Raw genomic sequence first — 24,121 nt, forward strand, 5'->3', positions numbered from 1 at the left:
CTGTGGTGTCCGTTGTAACTTCTTTTTCATTTCTGATTTTATTGATTTGGGCCCTCTCCTTCTTGATGAGTCTGACTAAAGGTTTATCAGTTTGGTTTATCTTTTCACAGAACCAGCTTGTAGTTTCATTGATTTTTTTTTTTTTTTGGTTTCTATTTTCTTGACCATGTTTTTCAAAGAACAAAAGTTTTTAATCTTTATGAAGGCCACTTTATTTTTTTCTTCTGTAGTTTTAGACTTTTGGTGTTTTGTTTAAGAAATCTTTGTCCAATTCACTGCCATAAAGATTTTATTCTTTGTTTTCTTCCAGAAATTTAATAGTTTTAGCACTTGTACTTGGTCTATAAGCCATTATGAGTTAATTTTCATATATGATGCAAAGTAAGGTTCAAGGACTTTTTTCCCCAAATCCTTTAACATTTTTTTGAAAAGATTGCCTTGTTTCCATTGAATTAACTAGACACTTTTTTTGTAAAAATTTTTTTGATAAAAATTGATTTTTAAACTGTATAAGTTTGGGTTTATTTCTGTGCTCTCTGTTACGTTCCATTCGTCTGTATGGCTATACATATGCCAATAATATACTGTCTTGATTATAGCCTTGTAGTAAGTCTTGAAATGAGGTGCCTTAAGTCTTCCAACTTTTTCTTTTTCAAAATTGGTTTAGCTAATCTAGGTCCTTTGTCTTTCTATATAAACTTTAAACTCAGCTCATTGGTTTCTTTTAAAAAGTTTATTATAATTTTGTTTGGGATTACATTGATTCTTTAGGCCAATTTGAAGAGGATTGCCCATCTTCACACAGTCTTCTATGAATATGATTTGTTTTGGTTCATTTATTTTGGTCTTTTAAAATTAGTTTGCTTCCTCAACTTCTACAGAAAGGCAGCTATGATTTTGATAAGAATTGCTTTGATTCAATAGGTCAGTTTGGAAAGTATTACCTAGAATTATTAAGTCGTCTAATCCATGAGCACAGAATATCTTTCCATTTATTTAGGAATTAAATAGAAATCATTTCTTTCAGTGATGCTTTGTAGTTTTCAGTGTATAAATCATATACTTCTTTTGCTAAATCTATTCTTAGTTTATTTAGTTTGATGCTATTGTTTATTTATTTATTTGCCACATTTGTGGCATGTGGAAGTTCCCTGAGCCAGGGATCAAACCCACCCCACAGCAGCCTCCCAAGCCGCTACGGTGACAAGACAACCCCGGGTCCTTAACCCATTGTGCCACAAGAGAACTACAGAAATGGTGTTTAAATTTCATTTTCAGAATGTTGATTGGTAGTGTATAGAAATAAAATTGATTTTTTATATTGATTTTGTGTGCTGCATCCTTGCTGAATTCCTTTATTCTAATTTTTAAAATGGATTCTTTAGACTTTTCAATGCATATAGATCATGTCATCTGCAAATAGAGTTAGTTTTATTTCTTCCTTTCTAATCTGAATTCCTTTTATTTTTCTTCCTTAATTGGCCTGTCTAGAACCTCCAGTACAGTCTTGAATAAGAACTGGCAAGAGTGGACATCCGTGTCTTTTTTCTGACCTATGAAGAAAAGCATTCCCTTGTTTACCATTAAACATGATGTTAACTGGAGGTTTTTCATAGATGGCCTTATTAGTTTGAGGAAGTTTCCTTCTGAACACTAAAAACACTCAAAGTTTGTTGAGTGTTTTTATCAAATTCTTTTTTCTGCATCTATTAAGAGAGTCTTGGGGGTTTTGCTCTTTATTTTATTGATATGGTTTTACGCTTGATTGATTGTCATATGTTAAGTCAATCTTATATTCTTGGAATAAATCTCACTTTTCACAGGGTAATCTTTTTTACATGTTGATGGGTTGAGTTTGCTACTCTTTTTTGATGATTTTCTTAAACTGTCTTCATTAAGAATATTGTTCTATAGTTTTATTTTCTCTTCCTATCTTTTTTCTGTCTGGGTATCAAGTATACTTAATATCTTGGTATCCTTGCCTTATGGAATGATTTGGGAAAGTGTTTGCTTTTCTGTTTTTTTGGAAGAAGTTTTGAAGGATTGGTATTACTTCTTTAAATATGTGGTAGAATTCATTAATGAAGCCATGTGGGCCTGGGATAGTCTTTGTTGGAAGTTTTTAAATTACTAATTCAGACTACGCTTGTTAAGTCTATTCAGTTTATCCATTTCTTCTTGAGTCAATTTTGATACTTTATGTATTTCTAGAAATTTGTCTATCTGTTAATTTGTTGGCATATATTTATGGTATTTTCTTGTACTTCCTTTTGTAAGATCTATAGTGATGTCTCTTATTACTAATTTTTGTTATTTAAGTTTTCTCTCTGATTTTCTTGGTCTGCTTAGCTAAAAGTTTGTCAGTTTTGTTGGTTTCTTTCAAAAAACCAATTTTGATTTTATTTATATTCTTTATTTCTCTTTCTTCTTTTATTTATTTCCACTTAGTCTTTGTATTATTTATTTCATGTTGCCCTGGGTTTAAATTTTTTTTTTTTTTTTTTTTTTTAGTTTCTTAAGGTGAAAGTTTAGATTGTTGATTAAATCTTTACTTTTTTTTTAAAAAAAATAGGCGTTTACAGCTACAATTATGTCTCTAAGCAATGCTTTAGCTGCATCCCATAAGTTGTGGTGTGTTGTATCTTCATTTCATTCATCTCGAAGGATTTTCTCATTTCTCCTGTGATATTGGTTATTTAGAAGTCTGTTGTTTAGTTTGCACATATTTGTGAATTCCTCACATTTCCTTCTGATAGAGATTCTAATTTTATTCCATTGTAGTCAGAGAACATATTCATATGGTTACTATTTTTTTTTTAATTTATTGAAACTTATAGCCTAACATATGGCCTATTCTGGAGAATATTCCAAGTGCGCTTGAAAATAATGGGTTGAATGTGTTCTGTTGTTGAGTGGAATGTTCTTTAGATACCTGTTAGGTTTTATTGGCTCATAGTTTTGTTCAAGATTTCTAGTTTTTCTTTTTTTTTTTTTTTTTTTTTTTGGCCGCCCTTTGGCATATGGAGTTCCCAGGCCAGGAGATCACATCAGAGCTGTAGTTGCAACTTAAGCCACAGCTGCAACAGTGTGAGATCCTTAACCCACTGTACTGGGCCAGGGATAAAACCCATGTCCCAGCGCTCCCAAGGCACCACCTAACTTGTGCCACAGCGGTAACTCCCTGTTCATCTTCTTCTAATTGTTCTATCCATTATCAAAAGAGGAGTATTGAAGTTTCTAAATACTATTGTTGAAATGCCTGGTTTTTACTTTAGGTCTGTTAGCTTTTGCTTCATTTTATTTTGGAGTTTGTAATGCTCTGGCAGACAGTGTACAATTCTGCCTTAGCCTTCACTTCCTGCTTGTGCAGATCCTCAAAGTCAGCCGTAGTTTGTAGGCCTTCTCAGGTCTTTCCTGGGTATGTCAACAGCCCTGTACATGCACATGTCCTTCTAGAGTTCCAGAAATATGTTGGAGCTTTTGAAAGCCCCTGTAGACCTCCCATTCTCTCATTTTTCCTTTTAAGTTTTTTGGTGGATCTCTTATTAGTCCCTTCTGGTAGCACTGCCTCTGACACCTGTAAAGTTAAATAATAATCCTTGGAAATAGTGCTGTTTGTTTAGAGTAAGCTCTGAATCAGGACAGAAAAGATAAGCCCTGAGAAGGAAGCTTTTAAGTAAGCTGCCAGGTAGGTCAGATAGTGACAGTTCTCTAAGGATGAACTTGTGGGGGGCTCTAAACCCATTTTGTCTCTTGCAGTGGCTGCCAGCTTGCTGCTTTTCACAGCTACCATAACTACAAGACTAATTATTGGTTTCAAAACTAATGAGGCGGAGTTCCCGTCGTGGCGCAGTGGTTAACGAATCTGACTAGGAACCATGAGGTTGCGGGTTCAGTCCCTTCCCTTGTTCAGTGGGTTAACGATCCGGCGTTGCCGTGAGCTGTGGTGTAGGTTGCAGACGCGGCTCGGATCCTGCGTTGCTGTGGCTCTGGCGTAGGCTGGTGGCCACAGCTCCTATTGGACCCCTAGCCTGGGAACCTCCATATGCCGCAGGAGTGGCCCAAAGAAATAGCAAAAAAAAAAAAAAAAAAAAAAAAAAAGAAATAAAATTTTAAGTCTGTTAGATATAACATTTTGTTCATTTTAGGATTGGACTTGATTTTCTTTTCTCTTAAGAAAAATAAATTTCATTTTCTTGATGCTTCATATACTGGATAATTTAAATTGTATCCTAGATATTTAAATGATAATATTTATATTATATTGTGGAGATTCTGGATTCTGTTATTTTTCTCCAATGAGAATTTTTTTTCTCTGCTTTACTGGTTAATTTTCTTGGCTAGGCTTGAAAAGCAATATTACAAATTAGAGCAGAAATTAATGAAATTTAAAACAAGAAATCCAGTTGAGAAAATTGTTGATTTTGAGGAGTATGGTTAAAACCAAAAGCCATTTCTTTGAAAAGAGCAATAAAAATCAGTAAGCCTCTAGCTAGGCTAACTTAGAAAAAAGGGAGAGAAGACAAAAATTACTAACATCAGAAATGAAAGCAAGGACAACAGTGCAGATCCCATAGACATTAAAAAGATAATAGAAGAATATTATGAACAACTCTATGTCCATAAATTTGATAGTGCAGATGAAGTAGGCCATTTTTTTGGTAAAGATATAATTTGCCAAAACTAGCACAAGAAGAAATAAACAATATTAGTAGGCCTATAGCTATTAAAGAAATTTAACCACTAATTAATAACCTTCCAAAACAAGAAGGACTAGGCCCAGATGTGAATTCACCATTGAATTTTACCAAACATTTAAAGAAGTTATACCAGTTCTCTCTGGTCTCTTTCAGAAGACAGAGCTGAGGGACTACTTTCTAACTTTTTCTATGAGGGCTACATTACCCTAATACCAAAACCAAAGACATTACAAGGAAAGAAAACTACAGATCAGTATCTCACATGAAGACAGATGGCAAAAATCCTCAACAAAATATTAAGCAGATTGAAGCCAACAAGGTATAAAAAGAATTAGATAGCAGTGAGATTTTATCCCAGGTATGCAAGGCTGTTTTAGCATTTGAAAATCAATTAATGTATTTGATCACATCAATAGGCTAGAGAAGAAAAATCATATGATCATATCAGTAGATTCTGAAAAAGCATTTGACAAAGTCCAACACCCATTCACAGTACAGACTCTCAGCAAATTAGGAATAGAGGAAAACCTCCTCAACTTGTTAAAAAAAAACCTACAGCTAATGTCATACTTACTGGTGAGAAACTTAATGGTAAGGAACTAGGCAAGGATGTCCTCTTTTTGCCACTGCTTTTCAACACCATACTGAAAGTCCTAGAAAATGCAAAGATAAGAAAAGGAAATAAGAGATATACAGATTGGGAAGGAAGAAAACTGTCTTTGTTCACAGGTGACATGATCATTTATAGTCAAGTATGGAAGAATTGACCTAAAAAACTCCTGTAACTAATAAGCAATTATTGCAAGTTTGTGGATATAAAGTTAATATACAAAAGGTAGTTGTTTTACTATGTACCTGCAGTGAACAAGTGAAATTTGAAATTAAAAACACATTACCATTTATAGTAGCACCCTAAAAAATGAGATACTTATGTATAAATATAGCAAAGTATATGTAAGGTCTATATGAGGAAAACTACGAAACTGATAAACGGTATCAAAGAACTAAATAAATGGATAGGTATTCTTTGTTAATGGATAGGAAGATTCAATACTGTCAAGGTTTCATTTTGACCCAACTTGATCTATAGAGTCAAACAATCAAAATCCCAGCAAGTTGTTTTTTGGATATTGACAAACTGATTCTGAAATTTATATGGAGAGGCAAGTGACCCAGAATAGCTAAGGCAGTATTGAGGGAGAACAAAGTTGGAGAACTGACACTACCTGACTTCAAGGCTTAAGATAATGCTACAATACCTAGTGGCTCAATGGGTTAAAGATCCAGTGTTGTCACTGTGGTGGCTCAGGTTGTTGCTGTGGCATGGGTTTGATTCCTGACCCAGAAACTTCCATATGCTGTTAGTGCAGCCAAAAAAAGGAAAGATAAAGCTACAAAAATCAAAACAATGTGGTGTTAGTAAAAGTATAGAAAAATAAGTCAGAAGAGCAAAACCATTCAGAAATAGACTCTAGTAAACATAGTCAACTGACCTTAGAGGAAGTAAATGCGATACATTGGCATAAAAATAGTCCTTTCAAAAAATGGTGCTGGAACAACTGAATACACACACACACACACACACAAGAGTCTAGACACAGACCTTACAGTCTTACCAAAAATTAACTCAGAGTGAATCATGGATCTAATTGGAAAAGGCAAAACTAAGAAGTTCCCATTGTGGCTCAGCTGGTTAGGAGCCCAATAGTATCCATGAGGATGCGGTTTCAATCCCTGACTTTGCTCAGTGGGTTGAGCATCTGGCATTGCTGTGAGCTACGGTGTAGGTTGCAGATGTAGTTTGGGTCAGGTGTTGCTGGTCATGGTGTAGGCCTGCAGCTGCAGCTCAGATCCAACCCCTAAGCCAGGCACTTCCACATCCCTCAAGTGCGGCCCTAAAAAGACCAAAAAAAAGAAAATGGAGCTATAACTAGACCAATCTTTAGACCAAAAAGTCAAAGTTAAAGAATAGTGAACGAGCATCAAGAGTGGGCGAATTGTTCATGGTGTGAGGAATATAGGAATTTGTAGTTGGTAATACTGATAAAGTGAAATTTCTATTTTTGACAGATGAATACTGGACATAATAAAAGAAAGTGTACATCTTTATAATAAGCCTTTATAAACACTCCAAATCTGTGCTGTTGTAAGTGCAAATAATCTTGAATTTCTCAAAATTATATGAATAATAGCATTCTGCTTCAATTTCAAAACATCTTTTTAATCAATACTTTATTTTTTAGAGACGTTTTAATTATGTTCACAGCAAAATTGAGAGGAAGGTAGATTTCCCATATACTCCTTACTCCCATACCACACAACCTCCCCCAGAGGTATATTTCTTATAATCAATGAACATTCACTGGCATAAAGTCTATAGTTTATATTAGGGTTTACTTTTGCTGTTGTACATTCTATGGGTTTTGACAAATGTATAATAACATATATCCATCATTATAGTATCATAGAAAATAGTTTATTGCCCTAAAAATCTTGTGTTCTACATTCCACCCACTTCCATCCCCTAACAAACATTGATCCTTTTACTGTCCCCATAGTTTTGCCTTTTCCACAATGTCATGTCAGTGGAATCATACGTGATATAGTCTTTTCAGACTGGCTTCTTTCACTTAGTAATGCATTTAAATTTTTCTAGATCTTTTCATGGCTTGATAGCTCATTTCTTGTTAGTGCTGAATAACATTGTATTGTATGGATATACCATTCATCTACTAAAGAACATCTTGGTTGCTTCCAAGTTTTGACAATTATGAGGAGTGCTACTATAAATATCTGTGTGCAGGTCTCTGAATAAGTTTTCACTTCCTCTAGGTAAACACTACGGAGTGCAATTGCTGGGTCAAACAGTAAAAAGTATGTTTAGGTTTCTAAGAAATTGCCAAGCTGTCTTCCACAGTAGCTGTACCATTCCCACCTGCAATAAATGAGAGTTCCTACTGCTCCACATAATAGCAGCATTTGGTGGTGTTGGTGTTCCAGATTTCAGCCGTTCTAATAGGTGTATGTACTGGTTTCCCACTCATATTTTAATATGTAATTCCTTAATGATGTTGAACATCTTTTGACATGCTTACATGCCATCTTATATCTTCTTTGGTGAGATGTCTGCTTAGGTATTTGCTCACTTTTTAATCGAGTTGTTCATTTTCTTATTGTCAAGTTTTAAGAGTTGTTCATATATTTTGGAGAACACTCTTCAAGTATTTTTTTCCCAATTTGTGGATTATCTTCTTTTTCTCTTAGACATTGTCTTTTGCAGAGAAAATGTTTTTAATGCTAATGAAGCCCAGCTTATCAATTACTTCCTTCAGGGATAATACCTTTCTTTCATGGATGGTGTTGTATCTAAAAATTCATCACCGTAACTACAGGTTATGCCTGTTATCTTCTAGATATTTTATAGTTTTGACCTTCCTTCCTTCCTTCTTCCCTTTCTTTCTTTCTTTTTCTTTTCAGGGCCACATCTGCTAGGGGTCACTGAGGCACAACAGGAACTCCTGTTTCCATTTCTTTTAATCAAGAAATAGTTTATTTTTTAATGATTTTTATTTTTTCCATTATACTTGGTTTACAGTGAAGAAATAGGTTTTGTACTACCAGGTTACAGAATCTTAACATTTTAGAAATAACTTAGGCTATGGAGGGTTCTTAAGTATGTTTAGTCTGAATTTCTTAAACATTTATGAACAGTGGATGGCCTTCTCAGCCCTAGACTACCGTAGGTGGTAAGAGTCCCTATTACAAAGAAGATGATGTTATACCTATGCCTTAACATTAATTAGTTAATTCCTCAGTTCATTGCCTGCTCATCACCTTCCTTTGGTCCAAGCTGTTGCTTAAGCCAACAATACATAGATCTCTATATTCAGATTCACACCTTCTAACATGTACCCTTGAATAACTCATTGATTTTGTGTCTGTGAAAATAATCTAATGAACATTCAAAAAAAAAAAGTCTTATTTTACTCTTCTGTTATTTGGGAACATACTTACCTCACGTTATATGCCAAGTTTTATTTTTTGTTTCCACATAAAGTTTATATTTCTGAGAAGATTTTGAGAGAGAATTGCTAAAGATATTTTTCTGTTTTAGATGAGCAAGTTGTTATGGGCAACAAGCTTCTTGTATATATTAGGTAAGAGATTTTTAATTTATTTATCCGTGGGTATGCTTCTTTTATAAAAATTCTCCTATATTCTTAGAGGTACTGTCATCTCTTATTGATATAGTGCTTTTTCATTTTTCAGTGTTCTTTCATGTCTATACATGAAAGTGCTTCTGAACCATGGGTGATTTTGTCCCCCATCCCCTCTCCCTATGGCCAGACTTTTGCAATGTCTAAAGACATTTTTGCTTGTCACAACTGAAGTGGGGGAGAGATGCTACTGGCATCTAGTGGGTAGAGGCCAGGGGTGCTGCTCAGCATCCTGCCATGCACAGTGTAGTCTCCACAACAAAGAATTCTCTCTCCCCAAATAGCAGTAGGGCAGAGATTGAGAAACACTATTTTACTTTTATTACCACCAAGTGTGGGATATGTGTTTGTCCATATTTTGTATGTAAGGACAAGAGATTAGTTTGCATCATAAAAAAGTTAGTGACAGAAGTAAGCTGAAATGTTTATCTCCTTGCCCCTGGAACAGAGTTCTTCTGATGGACTATGCAGGCTCATAGATAAATGGCTGGCTGGCAGGCAAGAAGGTGGCAGAACCTACTGGCGCATCATTTTAGCTTCTCTATGCATCAAAGTTAACTTCGAGGCCTATCTCACATTTGTTATGTTGATTCTTTAGTGTAGAAGAACATATGTAACATTTACCTAGTACTTTATCATCTGTACCCTAAACTTTAGAATATGCTGGTGTTCAACTGTCTCTAACATTTAAAGTTGATGACTAGTTCAAAGAGGTTTAAAATTCACCCCCTCCTCCAAAAATGAGGACATATTCAGAAGACATTTTATAATTCAGCCCACAAGGCAAGTCATTTGCTCTTGGAGGTAAAACTGTACAATTAATTTCTCATGAGATTCTAATTCTCCCTGAAAGCATGCCTGAATACAGATATTTATTTGCCTAGCTCATTCCCTGTCTTTATTCAACATTCTTAGAATTCCTGGATTAAAAATCTCTGAGAACATGAGGCTTTTTACCTGTTAGTATAATGATGCTCTTAGGCTATTTCCAGATGCTGGGTATGAGCCTTGTGGCTAATCTGCTCCCATTCCTTCTTGCTGGTTTAGTGCAGCCTGGGTTTTTCCTAGGAAAAAAATAAGAAGAAATGGAAGTCATTACTCAGACACAGGATGTGTTATTTCACCACCATCCCTGTCACTCCTGTTTTCTGAACTGGCTATCATCTTGATCTGGTCTTGAACCTGACCTAACTAACAAAAACTGAGCCTGCTTAAAAATCACACTAGTATTTTGGGTTTCAACAATGTGTTCCTGGGAAGTTAGCCCAATATAAGTCACCACACCTGTTCTCTTTCTTCTCTTCTAGCTGTTGCCTAGCAGGTCGTGCCTATCCCCTTGGTGACATCCCTGAAGATCTTGTTCCCTTGGTTAAAAACCAGGTTGGTGCTATTTTCATAGCATTTTTATTCTCTTGTTAAAATGAAGTAAAGACAAATTGTAATTGAGGGTTACACATGGGTTAGGAGCTATCAACTGTGACAAGAGAGAGCCTACACACCATTGCTGAAGCCAGTAATTATAGCTGAGAGAGGTTAGAGAAGTTATAACATAGTGGCAGTTTAAACTAAATTCAACCTGCTTTTATTTTATCCAGATGGGAATCATTGCTTCAGTAAGATACTTTGTAAGGTGAGAAAATAATCTTTTTTTTTTTTTTTCCATCTTGCAGGTTTTTGAATTTCTAATTCGCCTGCATTCAACAGAAGCTTCCTCTGAGGAAGAAATCTATCCCTATGTTCGAACTTTGCTACATTTTGACACAAGAGAATTTCTAAATGTATTGGCACTGGTAAGAGTATGATTCCAAAGTATTTTAAAGGAGTCAGGGCGATCTTTTTTTTCTTTAATAGAAAAAAAGACAAATAATAGTCCTTATGCAGGGACAATTGTCCCTAGCCATAGGTCAGTGTTTCAAATGTTTTCTAATTCTTTTTTTTTTTTTTTTTTTTTTGTCTTTTTGCTATTTCTTTGGGCTGCTCCTGCGGCATATGGAGGTTCCCAGGCTAGGGGTCTAATCGGAGCCTTAGCTGCCAGCCTACGGCAGAGCCACAGCAACACGGGATCCAAGCCGAGTCTGCAACCTACACCACAGCTCACGGCAACACCGGATCGTTAACCCACTGAGCAAGAGCAGGGACCGAACCCGCAACCTCATGGTTCCTAGTCGGATTCGTTAACCACTGCGCCACGATGGGAACTCCTCAAATGTTTTCTAATTCTTTATCTCCCTATCTTGCCTACTTCCTTCTCCTCTCTTTCCTCCTTTCCTGCCTCCTTCTCTATATCTGTCTGTCTCTGTTCCCCCCCTTTTTTTTTCTTTTTGGCCTTGCCTGTGGCAGGTATATGTTCCCAGGCCAGGTATCTAACCCAAGCCATGGCAGTGACAATGCACTCATCCACTAGGGAACTCTGTCTCTTTTGACACATCCTCATTAAAAAGGTAAAGCAGGATTAGATGTGATACATCTTTGGTTTTAAAAAAATTTCGTTGAAATATAGCTGATTTACAATGTGTTAATTTTTTCTGTATAGCAAAGCAGTTCATATATATCATATGAATATATGATATATATTCATATTCTTTTTCATTATGGTTTTATCTCAGGATATTGAATATAGTTTCCTGTGCTATATACATTAGGACCTTGTCATTTATCCATTCTATATATAATAGTTTGCACCCGTTAATCCCAAACTTTCAATCCATCCCTCCCCCTCCCCTTGGCAAAGATGTGGTACATCTTTGATTTCATAAATTATGTTAGTTTGCATATTAAATATGGAAGATAGCTTTGAAGTACATGTGGTGGTGATGATAGTAGAAGTGACTATAATTGAAAGGGGCATGGAAGCTTCCGGCTAAAAAAAAAATCCTTATACATGTTTTATTAAAGACGGATTTTGGTGAGCCAGATTCTCTGTGAAAATGCCCCCAGGGTAATAATTATATAAAACATGACATATCTTCCCAATTAAATAGTATTGTAGTTATTTTTTAAAAAACTTTTTAGTGTGTTCCCGCTGTGGCACAGTGGGTTAAGAATTCAACTGCAGTGGCTAGGACTGCTGTAGAGGCATGGATTCGATCCCTGGCTTGGTGCAGTGAGTTGAAGGATTTGCCATTGCCGTAGGTGCAGCATAGGTTGTAGCTGTGGCTCTGGATTCAGTACCTGGCACAGGAACTTCCATATACCATGGGTGCAGCATTTTTATACTATGGGTGGCACTTGTAAATTTTAGTATTTAGTGAGGCAGTGGACTCACAAATACATAAAACATACAAATACTGTATATGTACAATATTTGGAGAAAAAAGACAGGAAGGAAATGCATCCAAGTATTAATAGTGATTAACTCTGTAAAATGGGATAAATTTATTTATTGAGTATATAGTACTTTTTTCTTTTTCTTCTCTTTTTTTGGGGGGGAGGCGGCCTATGCCCACAGCATATGGAAGTTCCCAGCCAGGGACTGAACTCATGCCACAGCAGTGACCTGAGCCGCTGCAGTGACAACACCGGTTCCTTAACCCGCTACACCACAAGGGAATTCCTGAAAGATATTTTAGAAGGCAAATAACCCTAAAATTTAGGGCTTTTTGTACAGCTGAATATGAAAGATAAGACAAATAGGGAAGCATCACAGATTCCCAGATTTCTGACTTGGTGAACTGTATGTATAGTGGTTTATTTGTCCATATAAATCAGTGGAGAAATACGTTCTTAAGAGATGAATGGGGGTGAGGGGCAGAGTAGTGGTGAGATGAGGGTGAGGTAGATAATTACTTCTCTTTTGAACTTAATACATTTGAGAACCTAAAAGACAAGCAGAAATTTCCTTTTATGTGTGCATCAAGTGTTGGCTGCATCCCCAAGTACTAGAGCAGGAGAAATTGATGAGACCTAGAACCCTAAATCCTGGATTCACTGCCTGTTATGTCTGCCATAATTGATTTGTCACACCACCTTCCTAATTAATATAACTTTTTTTTTCTTTTTCCGGCTACACAGCATATGAAAGTTTCCAGGCTAGGGGTCGAATTAGAGCTGCTGCTGAGGCCTACACCACAGCTATGGTGACACTAGATCCGAGTTGTGTCTGTGACCTACGCCGCAGCTGGATCCTTAACCCACTGAGTGAGGTCTGGTATTTAACCCGCATCCTCACAGAGACAATATTGGATCCTCAGCTCTCTGAGCCACAATGAGAACTCCTAGATGACAAACTTGAAATCATATTTTCCCACTTTTTAAAATGTAGGAATTTTTTTTTAAGTGAGGTTTTAAAATTTAACTTTCTGAGATACCATTTATACAAAATATAATTCACCTATTTCAAGAGAAGAGTTTGACAAATGTCTGCAGTCTTGTAACCACTACCACAGTCTAGATATAAAACATTGCCGTCATCCAGAAAAGATTACTTTTGCAGTTTTGTAGTGAGTCCCAACCCCAGACCTGGCAACTTCTGGTCTGCTTTGTGACAGTATAGGTTTGTCTTTTCTAGAAATGTCTTAAATAGAATTGTACACTTTGAAGCTGTTCCCCCTCCCCCCGCTTCTTTCACTTAAAATAATGCTTTTGAGCTTTATCTATGCTGTTGCTTATATCGTGAGGTTGTTCCTCTTCATGGCTATTTAATTTTCCATTTTATGGGTTTATGGATCATGCATTTAGTGTGATATCTAAAAAATCTTCATCTAACACAAGGTCACAAAGATTTTCTCTTGTATTTCTTTTAGAAGTTTTATGGTTTTATGTTTTACATTTAAATCTATGATCTACTTTGAAGAAATTTTTGCATGTGGTGCGAGGTTTAGATACAAGTTCTTTTTTTCTTTTTTTTTTTTGTGTGTGTATATATCTAACTCTACAGCACCATTTAGCAAAAAGACTGTCCTTTTTCTTCTGAATTGTCGTTGTACTTTGTCAAAGATATGTCATCTCTGTGTACGTGGAGTTGCTTCTGAACTCTATTCTATGCTACTGATCTATTTATCTGTCTTGATGCCTATATCGCGCTGCCTTAATTACTGTAGCTTTATAATGAGTACAGAAATCACATTGTGTTAGTTCTCCCATGTTCTTGTTCTTTTTCAAAATTACCTTTTATTTTACAGGGGTTTTTTTTGCACTTCAGTATGAATTTTGAATTATCTTGTTATTTTCTATAAAAGCCTGTCTGGATTTTGATTAGGATTGTGTTCAATGTTTAGTCAATTTAAAAGAATTGACACGTTTGCAATACTGAGTTTTCTGACCCGTGAAAAGATACACTGTTCCATTTATTTATATTTTCTTTAATTTTCTCAGCAATATTTTGTAGTTTTTAGTGTAAGTTTTCTGAGTGATAAGGATTCAAGGTAATGTTTTTTTCTATTGTACATTTTAAAATTTTGATAAAAACTGCCTACCTCTCACCTAGTTTTGTACACTGCTATAAAGAAAACACAAAGCTGAAAATATTCTCTTTCTGGTCCTTTACAGATAATGTTTGTTGACCCCTGGATTAAGATTTAGGCAACTATCATTATCTTACAGAAAACCTATAATACTTTTTGAGGGACTACAGAAGTTTTTATGACCAAGTTCATAGGTGACCTTAGACTTGAATTTTAGGTCTACCATTGCACTTCACAAACTGTGCCATTCTCCATAAGGACATCTTTGCATATTATTCCTCTAAAAAGCGTTGCAAATTAGAAGCATCTTTATGAAATGAGAATGTTTTAACCTAGAGGTGCCATTTTGGTGGCAGCTGTTAACTACAGTCAAAATATATCATTATTGGAGTTCCCATCGTGGCTCAGTGGTTAATGAATCTGATTTGGAACCATGAGGTTGTGGGTTCGATCCCTGGCCTTGCTCAGTGGGTTAAGGATCCGGCGTTGCTGTGAGTTCTAGTGTAGGTCTCAGACGCGGCTTGGATTCTACGTTGCTGTGGCTCTGGCGTAGGCTGGAGGCTACAGCTCCGATTAGGCCCCTAGCATGGGAACCTCCATGTGCGTATATCACAACATTCATAATGCAGTATATCACCACTTAATTATGTTCACAGAGGTAAACTTGCAATATCTCCTTCAAAGCAGTGAATACATGCTGCCAAAAGGAAAGTGGTTAAAGAAGTCTTTTTACCTCCTGTCAGTGCTAGAGTTGTTCAATACATATGTTAATTCTCCATGGTTTGGGGTTTAGTTGAACAGCACTTATACTAGCAGGTAGTACCTTCTCTCTGTGGCTGTAGAGTGACACCTCGCTTTGGTAGACTGGGGGGGGAGGGTACATGTTTGTGTGAGCGTGTGCGTGTTTGTTCTTTGTATAAACCTTAGCTAGAACTGCGAGATTTTCTAGACCATCTTTCTGTCTTTAGGCAGGGTTGTATTTAACCCACATAAACATCAAAATATATTGTTTGAGCTTTCAGATTTTCAACGCCCCCCTAGAGAACTCGTTTTGGCTTTTCTTAGACAACTAGCAGCAAAGCATTCTTGTTGAAAAAAATTTTTTTAAGATCTCATTTTCCTCTGTAATTAGACAAATAAGTAAGTCATTTGTTTAAAGTACCTACTGCGTGTCCAATGAGAATAGGAAAGGAAGGACATGCTAGGAAGAGGACAGCATAAGCAGAGATGCTTTGGGGAAGTTAGGGAAGCCTGGGGCCTATTTAAAGAAGAGTAGGTTTGAATGTAACTATGATGTATTCTTGAAAGTTTGTGGTATTGAAATTCTTTTTTTTTATATATATCTATAGGGATAATGGGTTCTCTATATACTTGCTTCAGAAATTGCTGTGTGGATCTAAACATTTTTAAGAGCCACATGTACTACATGAAAACCACAGAAAAGATCTTCAAGTCTCTCATCATTCTTATTATTCAGTAAATATTTTCAGAGTTCCCTGGTGGCCTAGTGGGGTTAAGAATCCAGCTGTGACTGCCGTGGCTCAGTCTCTGGCCTGGGAATTTCCACATGCCATCAGCATAGGCCCCCCCCGCCAAGGTTTTTTTTCATTTCAGTTTATTGATAGCAAATACAATTTCAGTTTCTTCATATATGCATCCTATAATTTCTAGGTATTTTCGGTATCCAGTACTGTCATTTACTTGGTACATGTTCTGTTCAAAATATATTCAACTCCTCTTGAGCAGGGACATAAAATCAAAAGTGCTGTACTTGGTAGTGTTTTGAAAATAGAATACCTATTAATTTTGATGTATCCTTGAGGATTTTAGCATTGTGACAGTCTTATTATAACAATTTTTAAAAATATCTGTTGTTGAGGAGTTCCCATCTTGGCACAGCAGAGACAAATCCAGCTAGGAACCATGAGGTTGTAGGTTCGATCCCTGGCCTGGCTCAGTGGATTAAGGATCTGGCGTTGCCGTGAGCTGTGGTGTACTTTGCGGAAAGTCTCGGATCCCGCATTGCTGTGGCTGTGGCAGAGGCCGGCCGCTATAGCTCCAATTCAACCCCTAGCCTGAGAACCTCCATATGCTGCGGGTGCAGCCCTAAAAAGCAAAAGCAAAAAAAAAAAAAGAAAAAAAAGAAAAAATTATTTATTTATTGTTGAAACACCATTTTTTCCTAGTTGTCATGGAAATCATGAAAATTATTTTTCATGACAGTTCATAAGCTGTATTTCACTTGCTATTTCCAAACATCATGCACAGAATGAAGGCTGAAGGCTGAGTATGTAACATGTCTTTCATCCTTCTCAAACCCTTGTTCACAAATTGCCTCTTACCATTAGTCTTCTTTCTTTTTTGTTGCCTATAAACTTTGCCATCTTTTCTTGAGTCAGTTTTTGGTTGTATAATAATCACTATGTTTTTATACTTTTTTAAAATTCAGAATACCATGCAATATTAAATGTTACAGCCTTTTATTTAGCTCACTAAAGATAACATTATTAAAGGCATATTAGGTAAAACCTGATAGGAGTGGTTATCTTATTTGGGAATTTACCTGACTGTTATCAAAATTTTTTTTTTTTTTTTGTCTTTTTGCTATTTCTTTGGGCCACTCCCGCGGCATATGGAGGTTCCCAGGCTAGGGGTCGAATCGGAGCTATAGCCACTGGCCTACGCCAGAGCCACAGCCACGCGGGATCCGAGCCGCGTCTGCAACCTACACCACAGCTCATGGCAACGCTGGATCCTTAACCCACTGAGCAAGGGCAGGGATCGAACCCGCAACCTCATGGTTCCTAGTCGGATTCGTTAACCACTGCGCCACGATGGGAACTCCAGAATTTAATATCTTGTTTCCTTCTAAAATTTTCAAATAATATTTATTTATTTATTTATTTTTGGTCATTTTATCTTTTTTTTTTTAGAGTCGCACCTGCAGCATATGGAGATTCCCAGGCTAGGAGTCTAATCGGAGCTGTAGCTGCTGACCTATACCAGAGCCACGGCAATGCCAGATTCTTAACCCACCGAGCAAGGCCAGGGATTGAACCCGCAACCTCATGGTTCCTAGTTGGATTCGTTTCTGCTGTGCCACAATGGGAACTCCAGTATTTATTTAAAAAAATTTTTGTCTCTTTTAGACTTTTGAAGATTTTAAAAATGATAAGCAAGCTGTAGAATATCAACAACGTATTGTGGATATTTTGTTGAAAGTAAGTATTCAAAGAAAACACTTCTTTGTATTGATTTTCATATTAAGAAAACTGAATTAGAACAAGTTCTGAAATAGTCTTGTTTAATAAAGCAATATGTTGCAATCATTTAAAAATTTTGTCATGTCTTTGTCTTCAAAAGCTGAATGAAGTACTAATCATTCGTTCAGAAAATGTAATGTGTCTCAGCTTTAGACTGGATACTAGGGTGCAGAGTACTTCTCTTGAGAGGTACATATTGTGATAATTGCTGTGTTAGTATGATTACATTCAGTAATAGCGACTAACTTCAGAATGCTTTGAGAAAATAGTTGATATGAAGTATTTCCTCCTGTCTTATGCCAACATCACTGCGTTGCTAAGGTAGTGCCATGGTCCTGAGATGATGGGTGACAGACACTTAAGAATGATTTGAGGCACGCAAAGATGATCATCCCAATCTAAACCTAACTAGATTCAATTGAAAGCTATTTTGAGATTCATGCTGTTGCTAATGAATAAATGCAGAGCCAGATTCTTTTCCTTTCCATCTGCACAGCTTCAGCCAGGCCAGTTTCTTCTTATAGTTGAAAGCTTAGAGTTTTTTTTTTTTTCTTGTTCATTTGGCTATAAAATGGAGATTTCTTCCTCTTAGTGACTTTTAGATTATTTTGGACAAGACTCCAAAATTAAAATATTCTCTAGTTGTGTATATAACAGTACATTGATACATTTATAATAGTTCTTTATAATTTTCAGAGCTCATTTGTATACATTATCTTATTTGAGCTATATATTGACCTTGTTAGATAAATAGTGATGAATATGAGAATAGGATTGCTAAGGTTACAAGTATGGAGAATTTTCACCTAGGTTTCCAAAATACCTTCCTAAATGGTCTTATTCTTGTTCTTCTTTAACTTGTTATTTTACTTCTCCTCTACCTAATATTCTTCTATGGCTCCCCATTGGCTCAGTTACAGTTATGGTCTACTGTGAGAGAAAATTCAAAATAATAATAGTTTAATTGCTTACATAGATATTTTCTTACTTGAAATGAGTTTCCTCTGGGTAGAGACTCTGAGGATTTTTTTTTTTTTTTTTTTTTTTGGTCATTGTTTAAACATGCCTGGAAACATGTCCAACACAATGCCTGCAACCTGGTGGATGTTCAAGAAATGTTTGCAAGTGGATTGAATTTGAATTTAAAACTGTCCTGCATTGGAAGAACAATCCAAATGAAAATAAATAAAACAAAATAAAGCTCCTCTTATTTATTGTGGGGGTTTTTTGTAAAGTATAGTTGATTTAAAATGTTGTGCCAATTTCTGCTGTATAGCAAAGTGACCCAGTCGTATATATGTGTGTGTGTACATATACATATACACACATTCTTTTTCTCATGCTATCTTCCATGATGTTCTATTACAAGAGACTGGATATAGTTCCCTGTGCTACACAGTGGGACCTCATTGCTTATCCATTCTAAATGTAATAGTTCGTGTTTTTTTAAATTGAAGTATAGCTGATTTATAATATTGTGTTAGTCTCAGGTGTACAGCAAAGTGATTCAGTTATGTACATAAATTTCTTCAGATTATTTTCCACTGTAGGTTATTGTAATTTTCTGTGCTATGAAGTAAATTCTTGTTGCTTATCTGTTTATGTATAGTAATTTGTTACTGTTAATCCCATACCCCCATACTTGATCCCCTGCCCCCCTTTCCCCTTTGGTAACCACAAGGTTGTTTTCCATGTCTGTGAATCTCTTTCTGTTTTGTATATAGATTCATTTGTATTATTTTTTAGATTCCACATACCTATGATAACACTTAATATTTGTCTTTCTCTTTCTGAATTACTTTACTAAGTATAGGTCCATTCTTGTTGCTGCAAATGGCATTATTTCATTCTTTTTATGGCCAAGTAGTATTCTATTGTATGTATGTGTATGTATATGTATATATATATGTATATATATGTAGTATTCCATTGTATGTATATGTATATATATATATATGCCTCATCATCTTCTTCTTTTTTTTTTTTTTTTTTTGCTGCTTTTTCAGGCTACACTTAGGGCATGTGGAAGTTCCCACCAGGCTAGGGGCCGAATGGGAGCTCCAGTTGCCAGCCTATGCCACATCTACAGCCACACCAGATCTGAGCTGTATCTGCAACCTACACCACAGCTCATGGCAATGCCAGATCCTTAACCCACTGAGCGAGGCCAGGGATTGAACCAACATCCTCATGGATACTAGTCAGGTTTATTATGCTGAGCCACAATGGGAATGCCTTCATTCATCTGTCAGTGGACATGTAGGTTGCTTCCATGTCTTACTAGTGTAAATAAGGCTACTATGAACATTGAGGTGTATGTGTCTTTTCGAATTAGAGTTTTTGTCTTTTCTGGGTATATATCCAAGAGTGGGATTACAGGATCATATGGTAGCTCTATTGTTCTTTTTTTGTCTTTTTTTTTTTGCTTGTTTGTTTCATTTTATGGCTGCACCTGTGGCATGTGGAAGTCCCTGGGCCAGGGATTGAATCCAAGCCACAGCTGCTACCTCCGCCACAACTGTGGCAATGCCAGATCCTTTAAGCAACTGTGCCGGCCACGGGATTGAACCTATACCTCTGAAGTGACCTGAACTGCTGCAGTCAGATTCTTTACCCACTGCACCACAGTGGGAACTCTTATTTTTTTTAAAAAAATTTTTACTATTGTTGATTTACAATGTTCCATCAATTTCTGCTATACAGAAAATGACCCAGTTATATATATATTCTGTTTTTCACATTATTATTTTTTATTTATTTATTTATTTATTTTTTATTTTATTTATTTATTTTTTTTTGTCTTTTTGTTGTTGTTGCTATTTCTTGGGCCGCTCCCGTGGCATATGGAGGTTCCCAGGCTAGGGGTTGAATCGGAGCTGTAGGCACCGGCCTACACCAGAGCCACAGCAACGCAGGATCTGAGCCGCGTCTGCAACCTACACCACAGTTCACGGCAACGCCGGATCGTTAACCCACTGAGCAAGGGCAGGGACCGCACCCGCAACCTCATGGTTCCTAGTCGGATTCGTTAACCACTGCGCCATGACGGGAACTCCACATTATTTTTCATTATGTTGCATCACAAGTGACCAGATATGAGAACTTGATTTTTAGTTTTTTTGAGGAAACTCCATACTGTTTCCCATTGTGGCTGCACCTTGTATATTGTTTTGATCGTATTTACCTAGGATCAATGACGAATGAACTTTTGAGATTATTTTCTCATTTCTGGTGATAGAGTTGTACTCATTTGTTAAAGTATTTTTCCGATGGAGCATAGGCAATGACCAGAGAACAGGCGAGCAAGCATCAAACCTCAGGCATTATCATGGGTGCTGAATGAATGCAGACATGGAGGAAAGCTGTTAATTTGTGACTTTATACAAGATTACCCAGAAAAATGGGTCTCATAAGTATGGTCTCTGCAGTAAGTCACAGAGAGGAAATAGAAGCCAAAATTTCTAGGATGATAGCCAGTTAGACACTTACTGAGGTGGCAAGGGAATGGGCTGTGAGTTAGAACTGTTTCCCTAAAAGGTGTTTCTAGGAGTTCCTGATGTGGCTTAGGGGTAAGGAACCCAACTAGTACCCATGAGGATGTGGGTTCAATCCCTGGCCTCGCTCAGTGTGTTAAGGATCTGGCGTTGTCGTGAGCTGTGGTGTAGGTCCCAGATGCAGCTCGGATCTGACGTATTGTGGTTGTGGTGCAGGCCAGCAGCTGTGGCTTCAATTTGACCTCTAGCCTTCGATCCTATAAAGCCTTCAATCCTATAGAGCATAAAGCCTTCCATATGCTGCAGGTACAGCCCTTAAAAAAAAAGGTGTTTCTAAGATCAGATAGTTAAGGAGTTTTTATTACAGAGCAAAAGGAAGAGCTAAAAGCAGAGAAGATCACTAATTGGTCCCCAGGAATTGAGTCCTAGGAAAGGACTTGCACACTGAAAGGGAGTGATGACTGGGTATTTTAAAGCTTTTGAAGGCTCTTTGAAGATTATAAATTGGATTTAGAGCCACACATTACAACCTGAAATATCCTCGTACTCTAGGAATGATTAATTGTGCACTTAAGCAAGCTGTGATTGCTAGACTAAAAACAGAAAAAGGAAAAGATATACTTCTTAGCAAAAAAGAAAAGTAGGCCAAAAGCTCGGTCCCAAGGGAGTGTTTTATAGTAGGAGAAATCAAATACTTTACCTTTGAATGGAGAATGAAAGGAGGGAACTCAGGACTTCACTAGATGAGATGGGGTACTATTCCCTAATTTGTTGCAGAGTTGCCTCCATAAATTCAGCTAGTCTGGAACCATACCTGGTCTTCCTTCCCAAACTTCTGCATTCTCCCTCTTTGTTAATGGCATCATTCTCCTTCCTGCCTGTCAGGCTCAAGATCTGCCATTTTGCATTCCTCCTTCAGCCGCATGTTTCCACACATGCAAATACTTGTCCTGTCTCCTCTTTCTGCAGTGTCTTTCACCTGTTTCTCTTTTCCCTTTTATTATCACTACTCTTGTTCTTAACCCCTCCGTCTCTTCCTTGGACCCCTGTAGTCACATGCATTTTGGTCTCCCTACCTTTTATTTCTTGCTTCTGTTACTTTATCCTAAACACTGCTGATGGGTTATTTTCCTAATAAGCACAGTGCTGATCACCACCAACTCTCCTGGTTGCACCTTTAGTAGCTCCTCAATTTTCTATGGAATAAATTCTACATTCCTTAGAATGATATTGGAGGCCTGATCTTTTCTTTCACTCTTAATTTCTGCCTCTTCCATATGCATGCTGCTGCATTATAGTGAAACAGTTTTTCCAAACAGACTTGTATTTTCCTGTGTTCATGCTTTTGCCCCCACTCTTCTCTCTGTCTGGACTGCTCTCTCTGACCTGACACTTCCCTTTGGCCTGGGTTCCACATGGGCTTTAAAGCTTAGTTTGAAAGCTACTTTCCTCGTTTTCTAAAAAAATTCCCTCCCTAACCAGTTGAACTAAATATTCCCTGCTCTGTTTCTGTTGTCATGTGTTCCTTTATAATAGTGCTGATCACATTATGCTTTTCATTTAAGGTTTGTTTACCTGTCTCACCTTGCTTTTTGGTTCATAATTCCCTCTAAGTCCTCTACCATAGCATCTCACTCATAGTAGTAGGTACTCAGGAGATGAGAGCTCACCTAAATCAAAGGAACAGTTATGACTTGATGACAGTGTGTGGTTGCAAAGAGCCTGTTAGGTGAAATCATTTGTTTAAGAAACTGCTTGTAGACAAGGCAGAAGCCTTCACTTCATTGATTGTCGAGCTAGCTGAATTCTTTTCTGGGATATCTTCACTCTCAAGTTACCTTACTTTCAAACTCCAAAGAAACCCCCTTCTTTCTGTGTTGGTGGGCATATTTTTCATAGGGTTGCTTTAATTTTAAATTCTCTTTTAAGAATTCCAAAGGGAAACATGATTAATATTTCTTTGAAATCCACCTCTTTAACAATTCAGTTTTCATCCAGATTGTTCCCAGAAATATGCCCCAGATCACTTAAGTGCTTTATCTTCAAGGTATGCAAGTAGTTGTGTTCCTTCTCTCAGTGGTATTGAAGTCAGTTCACTTAATAAGAGAACCTTTTTTAATTCTTTAGTAATGAGATTTCCTCCTGCTTCTAATTGTGTATTTTTTGTGTCAAACTAGATGGTGTACTGAATACATGGTCTCTTTTGTTTATCAGGTTATGGTGGAGAACTCAGATTTTACTCCTTCACAAGTAGGGTGTCTCTTTACCTTCCTTGCCCGGCAGCTTGCAAAGCCTGACAATACCTTATTTGTAAACCGAACCCTTTTTGATCAGGTGAGTGTCTTTAACCATAACAGCTAGAATTTTTATTTACTGTTCATAGAAAAATTCACTAGATTACATGTGGTTTCTTACAATTACAGCCTACTAAACAAGTGTCTTACCAGGAAGAAGCCTCTTCAGATTTCAGTTTGGATCTGAATTAATTGATTTTTTTTTTTTTTTTTTTTAACTAGACATAGCATGACTTTGTCTAGTATCATGGGAGTGTGGTTTGTGGATTGGTTTATTGGGGTTCTGTTCTCTCAATTATTTTGGTCTAAATTGTCTAGAATTCTTTGCTTAAGAGTTTCCCAGTTTAAGAATCACCCATCTCAAGGAGTTCCCTTCGTGGCTAAGCAGTTAATGAACCTGACTAGGCTCCATGAGGATGCGGGTTCAATCCCTGGCCTCACTGAGTGGTTAAGGAACCAGCGTTGCCATGAACTATGGTGTAGGTCACAGATGAGGATTGGCTCCCATGTTGCTGTGGCTGTGGCTGGCAGCTGTAACTCCGATTCAACCCCTAGCCTGGGAACTTCCATGTGCTGCGGGTATAACCCTAAGAAAAAAGACAAAAAAAAAAAAAAAAAAAAAAAAGAGAAGAAGAATCTACCCATCTGACTAGTAGTAAGACTATGATGTTGATCATCTGAAGGAGAGGTTACTTTTAGAAAATCTGAATTTGCTTACAAATGACTTTGAAAACATCTCCTAGTCCCAGTT

General features: G+C 36.9%; 1 protein-coding gene across 4 annotated transcripts in view; it reads left to right on the forward strand.

Moving 5' to 3' along the window:
* The window catches only part of VPS8 (VPS8 subunit of CORVET complex), a 256,850-nt gene that overhangs the window by 111,293 nt on the left and 121,436 nt on the right, over positions 1–24,121 (forward strand). For all 4 annotated transcript variants that reach the window (XR_014824480.1, XM_084990588.1, XM_084990589.1 and 1 more), the window contains 5 exons: positions 8,815–8,857; positions 10,225–10,297; positions 10,588–10,707; positions 17,469–17,540; positions 23,291–23,410. Coding sequence is in view for 3 of the 4 variants with exons in the window: in XM_084990588.1 (XP_084846714.1) it covers positions 8,815–8,857; positions 10,225–10,297; positions 10,588–10,707; positions 17,469–17,540; positions 23,291–23,410 (428 nt within the window). In the remaining variant the exon portion in view is untranslated. The remainder of the gene's footprint in view (positions 1–8,814; positions 8,858–10,224; positions 10,298–10,587; positions 10,708–17,468; positions 17,541–23,290; positions 23,411–24,121) is intronic.

This window comes from Sus scrofa, chromosome 13 (assembly GCF_054392235.1).
Source record: "Sus scrofa isolate SSC_HxYL_T2T_F1_AM1 chromosome 13, Sscrofa_HxYL_maternal_Yorkshire_Landrace_v2.0, whole genome shotgun sequence".
NCBI classification, from domain to species: Eukaryota; Metazoa; Chordata; class Mammalia; order Artiodactyla; family Suidae; genus Sus; species Sus scrofa.